General features: G+C 36.5%; 1 protein-coding gene across 1 annotated transcript in view; it reads right to left on the reverse strand.

The window, feature by feature from the left end:
- Positions 1-266: 266 nt before the first annotated feature.
- Positions 267-18,272, reverse strand: part of LOC129721739 (uncharacterized) — a 359,998-nt gene continuing 341,992 nt past the window's right edge. The window contains exons 2-5 of the mRNA XM_055674652.1: positions 4,882-5,424; positions 4,389-4,682; positions 3,878-4,324; positions 267-2,725 (exon numbers count right to left, since the gene is read on the reverse strand). Coding sequence (XP_055530627.1) covers positions 2,604-2,725; positions 3,878-4,324; positions 4,389-4,682; positions 4,882-5,424 — 1,406 coding nt within the window. The 3' untranslated portion in view covers positions 267-2,603. The remainder of the gene's footprint in view (positions 2,726-3,877; positions 4,325-4,388; positions 4,683-4,881; positions 5,425-18,272) is intronic.

Raw genomic sequence — 18,272 nt, forward strand, 5'->3', positions numbered from 1 at the left:
GGGTGTGCGCCACCGAAGAAACAATTTTTCACAAATTTGCAGCGTGTGCAGAGGTAGAAATTCTATGGCAACATGTTAAACGTCAAATAACAACTCTGCGAGGAAGAACTACAGCATTTGTCACTCTACAATACCCTGGACTACAAGGCACACGGAGAACAGCAATGGGCAATATTTTGAAACTATTCATAAGATACATCATGTACATTAGAGATACAATTCCTGAAAATTTAAATTTGATAAGTTTAAATAATTATTTGACTATACACATATAAATTAGAAATTGGACAATAAAGCAAAGAGGTTTTATAAAAAAAAAAAAAAAATTCTTGATTGTTCGTAGTATTTTAATGTTTCGACATGCTGCCTCACTAGGGCTGCGGATGCCTAGTCTCGCGACGGAGCTGCCATCTTGGGTGTAGCTGGCGAGACGCCGCATTTTATAATTCAGCCGTCCGTTCCGGAACAGACGCTGTTTGAGCCGCCCCTAACATGGGGAACAGACGCTCGGACAAGTTGCCCTTCTAGGAGATTGATTGATGAAAATTGATCGCAGGTTGCATTTTTATTATTGTGCCTTAAGAAAGGTATTCAAGATGCTTTTTATTGACTTTTTTGAATATGGCTAATTCAAGAATTGCGTTAATTTTGGAAATTATTAGTAAACTCCCGTGTACTGTATAGTACTGAGATGTGAAAAAAATCATAATCACTTCAATTGAAAGCAAATGATCGTTCCTAAAAAGGGCTAATTTTCTTCAAAGCTGGAAATCAATCGAATGATGACTTTTTTCCTGTTTTTTTTTCCGAAGGCAGAACAGTTTGGATAAAACTGGAATCGGTTTCGAAATGTACACCCGAATTGCGCGAAAGTCAGTAAACGGTTGAATGATCATGTAATGAAATAAACCCGTGCAATTGTCTTGAATACGAACGGAGAGGACTAACGCCACAAGTAGGCGGGGCTTCGGTTATGGAATTATGGAAGAATGTAAAAAAAAATTGGACTGCGCCGCGCATTATTTTTTGGTATAAAGACAAATGTTGCGCGAGAAGTTAATTTTTCGTGAGCTGTTTAACCGTCCACAAGCTAAATCTATTACAAACTACACTAGCTCAAAATGAAGCGTTTCGTTCCTCCTGCCAAGCATTAATAAAAATTGGCCTTTCTCAAGGTCACAAACATGTTTTTGAAGCAATGTTGAATTTTATTACCTTGTAAGTTGTAAAATATGCAATTCAACATTTATTTCAAGCGTTTCAAAAGTGACGCTAAAATAGCTTATCATTAAATATGATCATATTTTAGTTATCGAGCTAGCTTGAATTATTCATAAAAATTATCTGTTATTATTGATGAGTCGTTTAGTATGTAAAGTAAAAAATAATTTGCTAAATTAATGCAACTACACAACTCGGAAAAATCGTGAGAAATTTGTTGCACTTGAAATTTTTCGTTCTTCCGTTTCACTTTATTTTATCTATTTCGGAATAGCCGTGATCTACGTCAAAAAACTGAAACGTTTTGTATTTTGAATGAAATAGTTCTTTCACGCGAACAAGAAGATTTCAATGTTCAAGATAAGATAACATATATTAAGTTCTTCCGTGAAATAGAAGCAGTGAAGCTAGGCAACCTAACAAGCAATTTTGTTGTGCAACAGTTTATTGTTCAGCTGAACTCCATTTAATTGCAGCTTAACAAATTAAGATTCAACAAAATTGAAGACATCAGATACCCTATCTGTATTATAAGAGTTTTTCAAAAATATTATAAGAGTTTTTCAAAAAAAAAGAACATTTTGTTAGGAAAAAATGGAAAATTTTCTGCTTTTTTATTTATATCTAGAATTTGATTTTGAGTTTTTACGATTTAAGATAAGACGTTAAAAAAAGGATATCACCAAACTTACAGAAATCTGAGCCAAGTTGCCAACTCTCAACAGACGGTTTTGTGTGAAATTCCTCGATAAGCTATTACAGCATGTTCATCTTCCTTTAAAAAAATTAAAGCCCTAGAAAATATTGACAATGCTGTTTTATTTCCTCTCAATTACGTCCGTTATGAACAATAAAACCACGAGGAAAAAAAACAACCGTCGACCGTCCCTTCCTTCCCTTCGGTGAAATCCCACGAGAGCAATACGCATTGAGTGTCAATGGCATACCGTGTCTTAGTCTTCGCGCCCCAAGTCGTATCCAAGCCCTCAGCCCAATGGCCGCTCATGGCTGTTTCTATTGTTTTCGCATGCCACGCTTAGCCTATCTCCGTTGCCACAACCATTACTAAATGTACAACAAAGAGGACCAATATTTTAATCGAGTTTTCTTTCTTATCTACTTAAGCGTCGAGCATAGGAGGCTGTGAGCTAAAAGCTCCGATAGAACGGCAAGGAAAAAAGCGAGCACACAGCCACATCGACACATACATATTCATGCCTAGGCACACATACATACACACGCACGCACACACATACACACGCACTCACACGTTCCACTTCACGAATCTGAACAAGCAGGAGAAGCACAATCCCATGTGGCTCACTAATCATTTTTTTTCTCGTCTCGAGCGAGCGCGCGCGCGGAATATTTCACGATTTATATTACAACCGATGACGGCCGGCGCTGCCGTTTCGAAGCAGATGCCGCACGACGTCACAAGTGGAAGGCGCCAGGATTCGCAAAAGCAACAGCAGCAGCATCCAACCGCAGCAACCGCCGGCATCTGAAAGTAGAGGAAAAGATGAAACGATGATCATATCACACTGATAAGTTGTTCACATTCGGGATAGCATTCCGAGCGATTCACCTAGCGGGGCTATGAGAAAAAACTAACTCGAACTGAAAATATTATCAAAGGGAGATTATCACTGCTCATGTTTTAAAATCGAAAAGGCTTCCTCATGTCTGCTTCATATCCTATACTGGAGTGTTTCACAAATTAATGTCGACAACGGGGAAGACATGTCGTTGGCATAATTAGCTTTAAGAAGAGTTGACAAGAATATTTTCGCTTTCGCTTTAAAGCATTTCCATCTTACTGCCAGTGAACCGAACTACCCCCATCATTTCTCTTTGCCTGCGGTCAGTCAACACCAACTAAAACGCAGACGTGAGGTCTAATTTTGATGCAAATCTGTCGTGAAGTTAGAACAAACAAAAGCATCCGTGAGCTGGAAACTTTCACCTAATCGGAAACTTCTCACCCGGCTTACGGGATTAGACGGTGTGTGGAGCCGTTTTCAATCTTTATTATTCTTGGAAAGAAAGTACACAAAAGCCCGCACCATCCGACGACGACGCGATGCCGTCGATAATGATGGCGAGGACGATGATGAGCTGCTGGTGATGATGAAAGTCACGGAAAAACTTTTCCCCCACTAGACTAAGCCCCGAGAGGCGAGAGCAAGTTGGATGCAATCAACTTTCAACGGAAAATGGTTAACTTGCCTTGTTTCACGTTCGTTACAATTTGGTAAGTTTTTTGATAAGTGATTCGTGACTTCCGGAAATTAGTGTCGATCGGAGTAGCGTGGCAAGGTTGAAATGCCGAGCGGCTGCTAGAAAAGTACGGTTAATTAATTAACCTTAGCCTGATTGGGATGCAGGAGGAACTGAACTTGATAGGTGATAGATAAACTTATTTCGATTGCCAATATATCGTGAAATGATTAGGCTAGAATATCAATTCGATAACCTAAATACTCCGAATATTGATATATATATCTCAACCTTACAAATTATCTGTTATGGAAGTCATGTAGACGCCTCTTTCATCTAGAATTATTCCTCTCAACTTCTCTCTGACATTTTTAACATATTTGACTCTTTTAATGATAAAGTGAAAAAAAATCAAATCACATAACTTGTCACTTACCGACACTTGCACTACCCCCGCTGATGTACAGAAGATTCTCATTGAAAGGGACCTCCTTGAAGTCCAGAACGTTGGTCACCTCGTCCGAGGCTGAAGCGATGTTCGGGTTGGCATGTTGAACTGTCAAAACCCGGGCCGAGTTTGGCCTAAGTCGCACAACGGCCGGCTGCTGGGGAGTCCCCGGATGGTGCGATTTTCCCGCGTGGCTATCTGGTTGGTTAGTTGAAGTGGAGGCGGCCACTGAAGCTGAAGGGTCGTCCAGTTCTTCGTTGAACTGCAACCTAGTAGTGACGCTGACCGGCGTCGTGTCACCGTAGCTCGGCGTAGCGAAGCCTGTTGTCGATGTCGAGAGAATTTTGCTAGAGGTGGTGCTAATCGTTTCGAATGTGCTGCTGACAACGGGATCCAACACGGAGTTGTGTTCTATCACGGATTTACTATTTACATCTAACAAAATAACAGAAAAAAAACTTGAATAATTTATTCGAAATTTTCAGGGCAACACACTAACCTATGAATACAGTTTCTTTGGTTTTGCGATACTCGGTTCCGTTGATGCCCATTACGCACTTCAAAACGTCGTCCGGTTGGATGCTCTCGTACAGCACCAGTTGAATGCTGATCGAACTATCGTACAGCTCGGCTTGTGTCAACAGAACATTTCTCGTCACATTCTCCAGCTGATGTTCGTTAATCCACAGGGACAACACCGGACCCGGAAAGATACCGTACACACTGCACAGTACCGTGACCAGGTTGCTGATGTTACTGTTGTAGTATTTTAGTACGAAACCAGTCTCTGGAACTGTGGGTAGAAAAATACGAAACCATAAATGCAATTTTCATTTTCATCGAAACCTAAATATAGACCACAGCTGAAATCATAAATATTTCACTCCAAAGCCTAAACCCACGCATCGAAACAGTCATAAATCGGATCACAACGGCAACCGGATTGGCATTTAATCTATGGTCAACGTTATCTAACCAAGCCCACTACTCACCAACGACCAGCATCAGCGCGGACCGGGTGTCCTCCGATTGGTACGTGGACACGGCGCAGGTGTACTCGCCGGTGAAGTTCTTCAGTGGTCTTATCAGTGCCAGTGCCCGATGTTTGTGCATCTCCTCGTTACTGACCGTGTAGCTGCGGTTGACCTGGTGCTTCATGGAGGTAAATCCGATTGGCGGCCGTCGCATGGGAATCCACTGATAGATTAGCTTCCCGTTAAAGTACCATTTGAGCACGAAACCCTGCTCGTGCAAATCAATCTCGTACTCGCAGTCCAGAATCAGATGCTCGTTGTGTCGATGCTGCTGCTGCTGTTGCCCGTCCGGGTCCCGCGGTGGCGATGGCAACAACTCATCCGTACCGGTGTCCGCATCGTACCGATAGATGGCCTTCCCTGGACCACTGCTGATACCGTGACCAGCACCAAATAGTTCGTTGCTCGGACTACCACCACTGGGCTGCTGTCGGCGATGGTAATTATCGAGAATGTACGTTCGTGGTACCGAAAGGCGAGTGATTTTAACGCAATTGCTGCCTGCAAAATTCGGGAGAGTAAAAAAAATAAATACGGTTAGCTGGAGAGGCAAATGAACGGGCCAAAAGTATTGATTTTCGAACGGGGCTGAGCTAAATTAATGCTGATGTTGGGTACACTGAAGCTGTATTTTAAAATGTTTACGACTATGTTCTGGAAAAGAAAATTCTTAGTATTGGCGTGCTCAAGGTACGAAGCACGACCGTGTTACTCATACAGTTGAAAAGCGGTTACATTGTATTTTTGACTTCGTGCTATTTTTGTTCAATAAGAATAAAATCTAGAAAATATTTCACACAGTTAACAGAATTCATTTGAGGTTATTGTTAAGCCAATTGATCGCATGAGACTATCTTGATGTTAGCGTGTTTGAAATCTTTGATTGATTTGAATATTTAGCCTAAGATTTATTTGCATTGCATTTTTTTATTGCTTTTAAGGTGTTTACTCTGTAAAGCCCGTGTTGTACGGCTTTCATGAATTTTTTAAATATCTGAAACTAATTCATGTATTTTGTTCGGCCTTATAAAATTTATATTACCATAATTTAATCCTAAATGACCATTTTGTAGAATATTTGGTAGCTGGGTCTTCCAGGGTTTACAATTTATCGCTGTTTATTTCTTTCTTATCCATTCTAATCAATATCAAATCAAATGTAATAATTATTAGCTATAATTTTCACACTTTACTTTAACTTCGCTCCTTTTTCGCTATCCACAATAACGTTGTTCTTTGAATAAGAGTACAATCATTTTACACATTTATTACGGTACTATAAATCATTAAAAAGGTGCTTTATAGTATTAAAACACAACTTTACTAAAGTATATGGCAGTTAAAAAAACTGCTTATAGACGACGATTTCGTTCTACAGGTTTTATTCTGTAATCTAATTGCAACATTACTCATAAACCTCGCACGGATCACAGTTTATTTTTAACCGCAGCGTCGTGAAGAAATAAATCTTTATCTTTGTTCTTCATGGTATATTTTTAACTTTTGACTGTTCTCTTGTAATAAAAATTATAAATGTTCTATCCTTGGCTTCGAGCTCGAAAAACTTTGAATGTCCAATGTTTTTTTTCTACTATTTAATTTTTTTCCATGAAATGGTCAGTTTTACGAAAAGTTACTTTTGAAATGACTGTAACGATTACTTCTGGATTATTCATCCAATTTTTTTTTTTTTTTATTTTTTTTTTTTAAGGGGGGATTTGTTAGTAGCTTAAGTATTTATGATAAATATTAGTAAATAATGAGTATGTGTGTCCAATCACAAATGGTGACTTCTCAACACTGTTAGAAATTTGTAATTTTATTTGTTAGGATTTGTTTGCTTTCGCAATTAGGACTTATCATTCGAAGGGATTTAAACCTACTTGTCAGAAAAGGGGAAGTAAACTTACAACTAACTTAATTGCTAACTTATTGGCTATAAAGAGAGCTTATCGTAGCAATTGAGGATTGCAACGATTTTTGTCGAAAATTATTAATAATTTTATTTGACATAGCTTCTAATGGTTCAACACCAGTAAGTCTATGTAATTCGAGTGTACCAAACCAAGGAGGACGCTTCAAAATCATTTTCAGAATTTTATTCTGAATCCTTTGAAGCGTTTTCTTCCTTGTTGAACAGCAACTTGACCAGATCGGTACAGCATAAAGCATTGCTGGTCTAAAAATTTGTTTGTAAATCAAAAGTTTGTTCTTTAAACAAAGTTTAGAATTCCTGTTAATGAGAGGATATAAACATCTCGTATATTTGATGCACTTGGCTTGTATACTCTCAATGTGCTCTTTGAAAATAAGTTTTTTATCATAAATTAGTCCCAAGTACTTAACCTTGTCGGACCAACTTAAAATAACCCCATTCATCTTGACAACGTGATTATTGTTTGGCTTGAGGAAAGAAGCCCTAGGCTTATGCGGAAAAATTATCATTTGAGTTTTAGAAGCATTGGGAGAGATTTTCCACTTTTGCAAGTAGGAAGAAAAAATATCTAAACTTTTCTGCAATCGACTGCATATGACACGAAGACTTTTTCCTTTTACGGAAATGCTTGTGTCATCGCAGAACAATGACTTCGTGCATCCTGGAGGCAAATCAGGAAGATCTGAAGTGAATATGTTGTACAGGACTGGACCCAAGACTGAACCTTGAGGTACACCTGCTCTGACAAGAAATCTATCAGATTTTGAATTCTGATAGACAACCTGCAGAGTTCGATCAGTAAGATAATTTTTTAAAATTTTGATTAGGAAAATTGGAAAATTAAAAGTTTGCAATTTCGCAATCAAACCTTTATGCCAAACACTGTCGAATGCTTTTTCTATGTCTAAAAGAGCAGTTCCAGTGGAATAACCTTCAGATTTGTTAGCTCGTATCATATTAGTAACTCTGAGCAATTGATGAGTTGTGGAATGCCCATGGCGAAATCCAAACTGTTCATTTGCAAAAATTGAATTTTCGTTGATGTGTGACATCATTCTGTTAAGAATAATTCTCTCAAACAGTTTACTTATTGAAGAAAGCAAACTGATTGGTCGATAACTTGAAACTTCAGCTGGGTTCTTATCCGGTTTTAAAATGGAAGTAATTTTTGCATTTTTCCATAATTTGGGAAAATATGCAATTTTGAAGCAGCAATTGAAAATTTTTACTAAAAATTCCATTGTGCTCTCAGGGAGATGTTTGATTAGTATATTAAAGATTACATCGTCACCAGATGCTTTCATATTTTTGAAATTTTTAATAATTGATTTAATCTCATTCAAGTTAGTTTCAATTATTTCTGCAGGTAAAAAATTCTGGGAAGAATTTAAATCAAATTGACGTGTGACTTCATTTTCAATTGGACTCACAAAATTCAAATTTGAGTTATGAACACTCTCAAACTGCTGAGCAAGTCTTTGAGCCTTTTGTTCATTGGATACAAGAAAACGTTCACCATCTTTTAAAACTGGAATAGGCTTTGAAGGTTTCTTAAGAATCTTCGACAGCCTCCAAAATGGTTTTGAATATGGTTTCAATTTTTCAACTTTAGTCTCAAAATTTTGATTTCTCAGAAGAGTAAATCTATGTTTAATCTCTTTCTGTAAATCTTTATAAATAGTTTTAAAAACAGGGTCACGAGAACGTTGATATTGACGTCTGCGGACATTTTTCAAACGAATTAGAAGTTGAAGATTTTCGTCAATTATTGGTGAATCAAATTTCACTTGAGCCTTTGAAACAGAATAATTCCTGGCATCAACAATTGCACATTTTAATGCGTCCAAAGCGGAATCAATATTCACTTCGTTTTGCAAATCAAGCTCATTATTGAAATTTCTCTCAATATGAGTTTTGTATCTTTCCCAATTAGCCTTGTTATAATTAAAAACAGAGCTCATAGGGTTTAAAACTGATTCATGTGATAAAGAAAAAGTTATTGGAAGATGATCAGAATCAAAGTCAGCATGTGTGATCAAATCACTACATACATGACTTTGATCTGTAAGCACCAAATCAATTGTTGAAGGGTTTCTTACAGAAGAAAAGCATGTAGGACTATTCGGAGACAAAATAGAATAGTATCCTGAAGAACAATCGTTGAATAAAATTTTGCCATTGGAATTACTTTGAGAATTATTCCATGAACGATGTTTAGCGTTAAAATCGCCGATTATGAAAAATTTCGAACGATTTCTGGTGAGTTTTTGTAAATCACCTTTAAAATAATTTTTGAGCTCGCGTGTGCATTGAAATGGTAAATATGCTGCGGCAATAAATAAAATCCCAAGTTCAGTTTGAACTTCAATTCCCAAAGTTTCAATAACTTTCGTCTCAAGATGGGGAAGAGCACGATGTTTGATTCGGCGATGAATAACAATTGCAACTCCACCGCCGGAACCCTGAATCCTATCATATCTATGAACCACGTAATCCACGTAAAAATCATATGTTAATTTTATGTTAGGTTTCATAAATGTTTCAGTAATAATTGCAATATGCACATTATTTACTGTTAAAAAACTAAAAAGCTCATTCTCATTGGCCTTCAATGAGCGAGCATTCCAATTTAATATTTTAATTGTTTTATTTAAAATCATTGCTAAATTTTAAATTAGAAACAATTTTAATAGTAAAATTTGTGCCTATTTGAATGGCTTCAAACATTGATTTTGCCTGCAACATGGCGTTCATAAGATCGAACATTGCCTGTTGCAAAAAAGAAAGTTTACCTGCCGTAATAGGCCCCAGACAGTTGACATTAGAAAAAATATTTTCGGCAGCAATATTAGCTGGAGTGATAGGTGTACAATTATTTTCTAGCCTGTTTTGCTTACCCATATTAACGGTCATTTTCGAACTACCAACACTAGGCGGTATAATGTTCGAACGACCTGTAACCTGTGCATAAGTTAAACGGGTATGCAAAGGAGTAGGTAAACTATGCGTCACTGGTACGCTTGGAGAATTTTGTTTTGAAGTTGATTTTAATTGAGAAATTGAATTTTGTTTACCTTGCCTTAACAATTGCTAAACGGACTGGGCATTGATAAAAATTTGACAAATGGTTGCCGTTACAATTCGCACAGCGAAAATTTTTACTCTCTTTCACAGGACATGTGTCCTTTTTGTGAGAAGAGTCTCCACAATTAAGACATTTTTGGTCCATGTTACAGAATTTGGAACCATGGCCATAACGTTGGCAAGTACGGCATTGGGTGATATGCTTTTCACCTCCGCCATACTTCCTATAAATTTCCCACTTTACACGCACATTATACAAAGCATGTGCTTTTTCAAAAAATTTTAAGTTGTTAACCTCATTGCGGTTAAAATGAATAAAATAATTAACAAGGGAAATTCCAGTTCTCTGACTGTTTTCGCCTCGTGATTTTTGTTTCATTAGAATTACTTGGGTAGGGGCTATGCCAAGTAATTCTGTTAAAGTAAGTTTGATCTCATCAACGGTTTGATCGTTGGTGAGACCTTTCAAGACAACCTTGAACGGCTTGGTGTTCTTGGTGTCATATGTAAAAAATTTGTACATCTTGTCAGTTAAATACTGAACAAGACGATCACGACCCTTTACTGAGTCGGCTAATAAGCGGCATTCACCTCTACGGCCAATTTGATAGGTAACTTTAACGTCAGAAACAAACGTTGAAAGTTCCTTTTTGAATATATTAAATTCAGAAGAAATAGTTACCACAATAGGTGGAACTTTCTCCTTTTTTAAAGATTTTATATTTTGTATAGTTTCATTATTAATAACTTCCATTTCACCAGCTTCTTGCTCAGGCAAAATATCAAAAGGATTGTCACTATAGACACTCGATGTGTCAGAAAGAGATGCCTCTCTTTTCCTCCCCGCAGCGATGCGAGGTTTCTTTTTCCGTCCAGCCATTTCAGGTGATACGAAAAAAGTGAAAACAAATGTTAAATTCAAAAGTAGGTAGTCTTGAGAAAGACTGATGGGAAATAACTTTCAGGTAATCTTTAAAAGACACACTGACAAAACACAAACTTTGAAGCTATAGGCAGTCAAAGACCAGTCCACAAGCAACCGAAAAAACGTCTGATCTGTAGGACAGTTCAAGACGCACAATTATTCATCCAATCCTTATGCTGTCAAAAAGAGAATTATGTATTATTGCGCATACATTTTCATAAATGGCTCATTCTCAACGATGGTAAATTAACGAACCAATTTTTAAAACTCACTTCCTAGTAATGTGAATTTTCACCTAAAAACATAGTAAACAATCAAAACTTAGTCACTTTGTTCGCCGCAGAACGCCAGTTGGTCTTGAACTGCATCTCGTCGACAACTGTCTTCGGTATCTTCTTGAGGTTCCGCTAGACGATAGCCCAGTATTTTTCTATAGGGCCGAGCTCTGGTGTGTTGGGAGGGTTCATGTCCTTTAGCACCCGCTGGACGTTGTTCGCGGTATACCACTTCATAATCTTTTTCTGTAATAGCAAGATGCCAAATCCAGCCAAAACGGAACAGCCAAACGGAACACCACATGGTCCAGAAACCAAATTTTATTCGATGTATTTAATTTCCAAAAAATCTTGAACCAGTTGATCGATTTTCAATTATTTTGGATCAAATTGAAGGTAATTATTGGTTACTACTACCATGGAACGGGGTGAAATTGATCAATTTTTATAACAATTTCCAATTATTTAGCTTCATGTACATCTTTCCCGAATGAGTATAATTTTAAAACAAGAACTGGTATGTGCTCAAGTAAACCTCTATGGCTCTTGATGAAATTTCTATTGTCTACTCCATGAAATAAATTCGATAATTCTATAGGGTACTATGAGGTAAATTGGGGTGAAATGATAACCATTGAAATCCATACATTCTTTTGGCAATGTGCTTTTTTCCGATATGCTAAAGAAAAAAGATGATTTCTGTGCTGAAAAATATCATTTACAGCTAGTTTGGAAACGAAAATAACGATATTTCAGGTTAAAATTTTGGTTCACGACCTGCTTGTTGCTAAACTTGCTCTTATTTGATCGTCGTGAGACCGATTTCAATTCGGTTTGTTACAAAAGCTCAAAATCTAGCTCTGAAATTAAAATCTTTGTGGTTTCCTGCGAATTTATCAGTATTTCTTCAATGGTATGGAATGATCATTGTTGGAAATTACATTTTTTGAGCTTTCATCAAACTTTACTCACTTCTCAAAATTTAACGTAATTAACCCTGTCTATCTGTCTGTCTGTCTGTCTGTCTGTCTGTCTGTCTGTCTGTCTGTCTGTCTGTCTGTCTGTCTGTCTGTCTGTCTGTCTGTCTGCCTGTCTGTCTGTCTGTCTGTCTGTCTGTCTGTCTGTCTGTCTGTCTGTCTGTCTGTCTGTCTGTCTGTCTGTCTGTCTGTCTGTCTGTCTGTCTGTCTGTCTGTCTGTCTGTCTGTCTGTCTGTCTGTCTGCCTGTCTGTCTGTCTGTCTGTCTGTTTTAATTTATTTTTTAATTAAACAATTGAAATTCATTTTGTCATGTGAAGGTTTTGAGGAACAAAAAATTTCCGTGGTAGCTTGACACCCTTCTCTATAAGCCAGGGCTCTCACGCAAATGAAACACAATTCTTGGGTAACTCGGAAACTAATAAAGCAAATGAAACTAAAATTATGTTGAAGTGTTTGGCGGCAAGGAATGTTTTAACGGTGGTTCGACACAACTCTATAAGGGCATCTTCAGCGGTGATCTATTTTTGAAACAACTTTATACTAGATTTACACCAGCGAAACCTGAATAGAACCAGTTATTATAGACCTACTTTTCGTTGTCCGCACCGGTTTTGTATATCTTGTTGTTTTAAACCGCTGACTTTTGTCACATTTTCCACAATTAAATACCCCATGCTATCAGTTTATAAGACTTGTTATAATGAAGGAATGAATATTTAACTAACGGAAATTCGACAATTTTTACGCACTTTAAACGATCACTTTGGCACGGTTTGACCCGATCGTCAGTGACATTTCTCAGGATGGATTGGTATGATCGGAAAATTTCTGTTACAAGAAGGGGGTTCGGAGCAGGGTTTGCAATCCCGGGAACGATTTCCCGGGAATTACTTTTTCCCGGGATTCCCGGATCCCGGGAACAGAAATATTGATTCCCGGGATCCCGGGATTCCCGAGCTCTTCAAAAAAATTTCACAAGATTCAATATAATTTCCCATACAATTTTGCAATAAAATTTTATATACTATCAAAACACGGAACTAACGTCGTTAAAGTGTATAGCAGCTTTGAAAGGGGCATTATACGAAGTAAATATTTCTTTGAAATGACGGTCAATATTTACTTGCCGAGTACTATCAAATTATTTGCTTCGGTTATTTGTCGAAAATATTTGCTGTCTTATTCAGTAAACGAAAAATTAGGCAAATATTTGCTTCGTCCAATCTCATTCTTTGACAGTTAGTTCACTACTGAGCGAATAGTGATTTCTTTCTTTGCCATTGATAAAAATTAAATTGAATCGATTAAGAAAATTTGAAACCCGTGAGTCAATGCGACCAGAAATAAATAATTTAATAATTGCTCAGTCAGCGTAATTTGGGTCGTGGCCGCGATTTCACACAAAAAATCATCTTTGAGATTAATTACATTCAAATGCTCTGAAACTAACTTATTTAGAGTCATATTGGACAGATTATTAATTAATCTATCATTTCCTTCCAGTTTGTCTCGGTCTTTCAAAGAAAACTACCGAGAGGCTAAATAACGTTCAAGTTGAACAATCAAAATTCTTACATGGAATCCTACTCTCTAATCAACGGTGATACCAATTACAAAAGGGTTTGTTACGCCAATTAAATTTAGATTGATTATGCAGTTTATTTTTTTTGAAATAATTCGCATCGTGTAATGGCACAGTAAATAAATTTGATAAAAATTAGCAAAGAGGCTCTGATATAAACTTGAATAAGTTTTGTTTTGTAATTCGTTTTTCATTCGAATTGATAATGAAGTTGTAAACGATTTTCAGATACTTTTTATAATTCAACTTTTATTGGAATATCATTTTTGCTAAGAATTTTTTTCCATTCCCGGTTCCCGGGAATTCCCGGGAAATGAGATTTTTTATTCCCGTTTCCCGGGAAATCAATTTTCGGGAATATTGCAAACCCTAGTTCGGAGGATAGCGAAAAAAATTTGATCGCGTAGATGTTCATCTTCCATTTTCGTCTCATCAAACTTTCAGAATCTTGCAGTTCTTTAAACTTGGGTTCGGTTTTGAAGATATTGAAACAAGCCTTCATTTTGAACGTTTTCAGTTCAGTGTCTTCAAGAAACATTTTTCTGGCCTCTCACAGTCTCCTTTAGTCCCACTATGATTAAGGCGATTAACAAAATATCCAACATATTTGTTATACTAGTGGCTGATGGTTGCAAACCAAGTAGTTGAACCTACGGTAATGGTCTTCCAGAATTCCCCCTTTTGCTGGTCGGTTTCCTTGAAGCCAAAAACGATAAACCTGTTCATTTTCTTCTTCAGAAAAGCCACAAAAATGAATTGTGAATTGTCATACAAAATCTTTGTTTTGTTTACTTCCCAACACTCGCAAAATGCTTATAGGGAAATAGCTAAAAATGAGGTATTCAATTAAAATATGACATTTTACCCACCTAATGTTAGCGTAAAAAAGGTTTTAGAACGATCTACTTTATGTTCCAAAAAGTGACAAAAATAGGCCAAAACGTATACCAGTATAAAATTTCTTCAATTTAGATCTGGTATAAAACAAAATTTACACCACCGGTACTGCAATGAATTTGAGTTTGTTCCAAAAAAATAGAACAAAACAACGATTTGGACCACCGCTGAAGATGCCCTAAATATTTATGCTTAGCTCGAGAACTAATCGAACCAATTAAACTAAATTTGGCGTGCGGAAAATTTTGGAAGCAAGTAATATATCTTTGGTGTTTCGATAAACCTTTTTCCTCTGAAAGAGAGGGCTTCTATATATAAAGCAAAAATTTCTACATATGTCATAAACTATCAAGCAAGTGGAACCCAATTCGGAAAGAAAGAATCTAAAGTACAAGAAACGTTGCTATGATGATGTGAGCCCCCTCATGACTTAAGCAGGTATTAGACAAAGCAAATATTTGCTATTTTCCAATACAGATTTAATTTTGTGCAAATAAAAATTGTCCCACACAAGGAAAAAACCTTTTTTCAACCAATAATGGTCGAGTTGTGTATTTTCGGAACCAAAACGATACCTAGAGACCACAAACTGACTCCACATTGTGACCAAACTCTTTGACGGTCACAATAAAATCCTTTGGTCGCTGAGCCAGCTTGATCTTTACTCCTATTTATATTGTTTTTTTTTGTGTTAGCAAACCGCAGTGCCAGGTCCACAATTTGTGTTTGACGATGCCTGTTGTTTGTTTATGCGTATAAATAATTGTCCGTAAATGTCTAAGCAAAAATTTTGCATATACATACTCCATTGTTATGTTTGAGTTTTGTTTAATTTTTGTTTAATAGCCTCGTTTAGTGTCATTTTGCTTAGTTTTTGTATATAAATTATTTCTATTGTTTGTTTATATGAATTATTTATTTAAACTATTTTGTTGTATTTTGCATGTATATAAAATTTAAATTCAAGAGAAAACAAGTCGTAGATTAGGTAAAATCAATAAATTGTTCTAAAAAAATCAAATAATGATAAAAAAAACCCTGGCACCAAACTAAACGATAAGTTTATAAAAGCTTCGAGTCGTCGGGTACAAACAACGGGGTGGTGCGCTACGCGGCAGGGAGGGTCTACGATGGAAAGCGGACAGGTTGTAAATAAAAAGGTCCGATAGCAAATATGCGGGAGAATTTCTGATTATAACCCGGAGGAGTGTAGTCGCGCGTTGAATATCCAGTGTCGAAGTTTTGGCGGAATAAAGCCCTAAGTGAGACCTTTTGTGGCCAAATTGGAAGGCCATTTTGTACGCTAAGTTTTGGCGCGTCGTTGAAAACCGCGGCCGTGGTGAAAGGCGAGTTAAAGCCAGTTGAAGTCATCCTATAGTGCCTCCTAATGTGACGACGCTTTCCAATCGCTTATATAGCACCAATCTCTATTTCTTCGCATTCAAATTTCAAAACGGAAACTCTTTCAGGGCTGAAATCAGGGATTACTCTTTAACCATCAATTTCCATTGTTCCAAGAGGTGTATGCGTTATCAGCAGTTATCTCCTTTTAACCATTTAAAAATTTAAATTTAAAAATGTCGTGTCACGATTAGTAAGGCTTAAGCTTCCACATTTCTTACGTAAGGCGAACGTTATCTGAGAACTGTAAATTTACGAGCATCCCCTTCAAAGAGATTTAAATCTCACTGGGGGTGCAAGCCAACCAAAATAGTTCAATTAGTATATTAGTATTAATCCTTGTTATGTTATAAACAATAAAGGTGAAAGGTGAATAATAATAATAAAAAAACTTCCCCTCAACATTCATCGACGGGGTTATATCGAGCAAGACGGATAGTTTGAAAGTGATCTAAGTATCGATCCATCATTGGTCATCTTCCATTGATTGCTGGGTTGTTTTGACTTCCTCGTTCGTGTTTAATAGTGAAATGAACGGCATCATGATGGTATGCTTTCAGGTAAGTAGCTTAAATTTTTCCTTTATTTCATTCTTTAAATTATCCCTTCTTTGCTTCCCATGATCCTATTCCTACATAAACTAACCGAAACACTTAACACAAAGATATTAAAATATGCAGTCTAAAATAACTTTTTTTTTGGAGAAAAAGTCATAAGAAAATTTAGATATTATTAATCTAATCTAGCTTGTGCTCATTTAAAACAAATTTTTTTTCATAAAAACTGCAAAAAATTACCTAAACATTGAAACGGTCCAATCATAGAGAAATTAGGAGAAAAATTTTAAGGTAATCTTCTGTAATTTTAACGAAAAATTAGATATCTAAAATATGAGCTTTTTTAGATAATAATTTTTAATTTTTTTCAACTTATTTTTAATGAAATATTATTTTGCAAAGTGTTTTTTCGTAAGACAAAATTTTTATCTACAACGTTGTCGAAGACGTCACACCGATCAAACGAGCTGTTTTGGCTCTCGAAATATGAGTAATACACTAAAGGCGCTTTTTACGCGGGGGATACGTGCCGCGTAAAAAAAAACCGCGTAAAAAACCGCGTAAATTCCGGAATCCGCGTAAATTCCGGAATCCGCGTAAAAAAAGCCGCGTAAAAAAAAACGCGTAAAAAAAACCGCGTAAAAAGCGACCTTAGTGTAATCAATACTTTCCCATAACAGCATTTTTAAATAGCTTCTCAATAATAAGTCGTGTTCCTAAAAAAAAATACCAATAGTACAAAACGGCATCTTTGGCCCATAGAAACGTCTATGCAAAGTTTCAGCCAAATAAAAAATTACATAAAAATATTGAAACTGGAAAATTTTTTGTGGAACTACTTTGTGCAGCTGAAGGAGTATTTTTTAAATAATCGAGGTGATTTTCCTACCATGCACGATGCATTAGAGAACGTCTTATAATTAGGTAACACAAATAATGCAATTCTTTTTAGGACTTAGAATTTTTTTTTGTATGGGCGGTAAAACTTTTCAAACCGTTCACCCCTTCGTTCGTGCGTTACGTAATAATTAGATGTACCCTTATATGTTTGTTTGCAAATTTCAAGTTACGGAAATCAATTTTGAGTTATAAAAAATATTGAAAATCTTGCTTCGATTTTACGCACAATTCGATTTTACGCACATTTCAAAAACGAGCATGTGCGTAAAATCAAGGTATGCCTGTATTTTCCTACTTAGTCTGTTTCTGCGTGATGTGACGAGGACCCGCCCCGAAGAAAATTTGTTTACGAGTCGAACACTCGACGTAGAAACACACAGGATGTCTCTTGCCATTAACGACAGGTTCGGAAATCTTTCAGAATTGTCCTGAATGATGAAAAGAAAATAAATAACACCATAAATGAAACAAAAATTATGTATTTTGTAACTCACTTTCCACCAATTTAGCCGATGGCATTCAATTAACGAGTGGCCAGGAGATTTCCAATTTCAAATTCCCGGTTTATTCTCGGTTTTCCCGGTTAGAAATTGATGTTTTTCCATAAATATTTAAGTCCAACCACGTTTATTTATTGACAAAATAATTTCTGAGAGAATCTTGTTTTTAATATCATAATTTCATTTCAAAACTTGAAAAAGGGTTAACTACTTCGGCCAACATCTATTTGCTGTTGGTTTTTTCGAGACATGTAACGTGCAGAAAAAGTCCTTTAAAATTTTCATTATTTCACTCAGCTAAAATCAAGATATAA

Source organism: Wyeomyia smithii, chromosome 2 (genome assembly GCF_029784165.1).
Source record: "Wyeomyia smithii strain HCP4-BCI-WySm-NY-G18 chromosome 2, ASM2978416v1, whole genome shotgun sequence".
NCBI lineage: Eukaryota > Metazoa > Arthropoda > Insecta > Diptera > Culicidae > Wyeomyia > Wyeomyia smithii.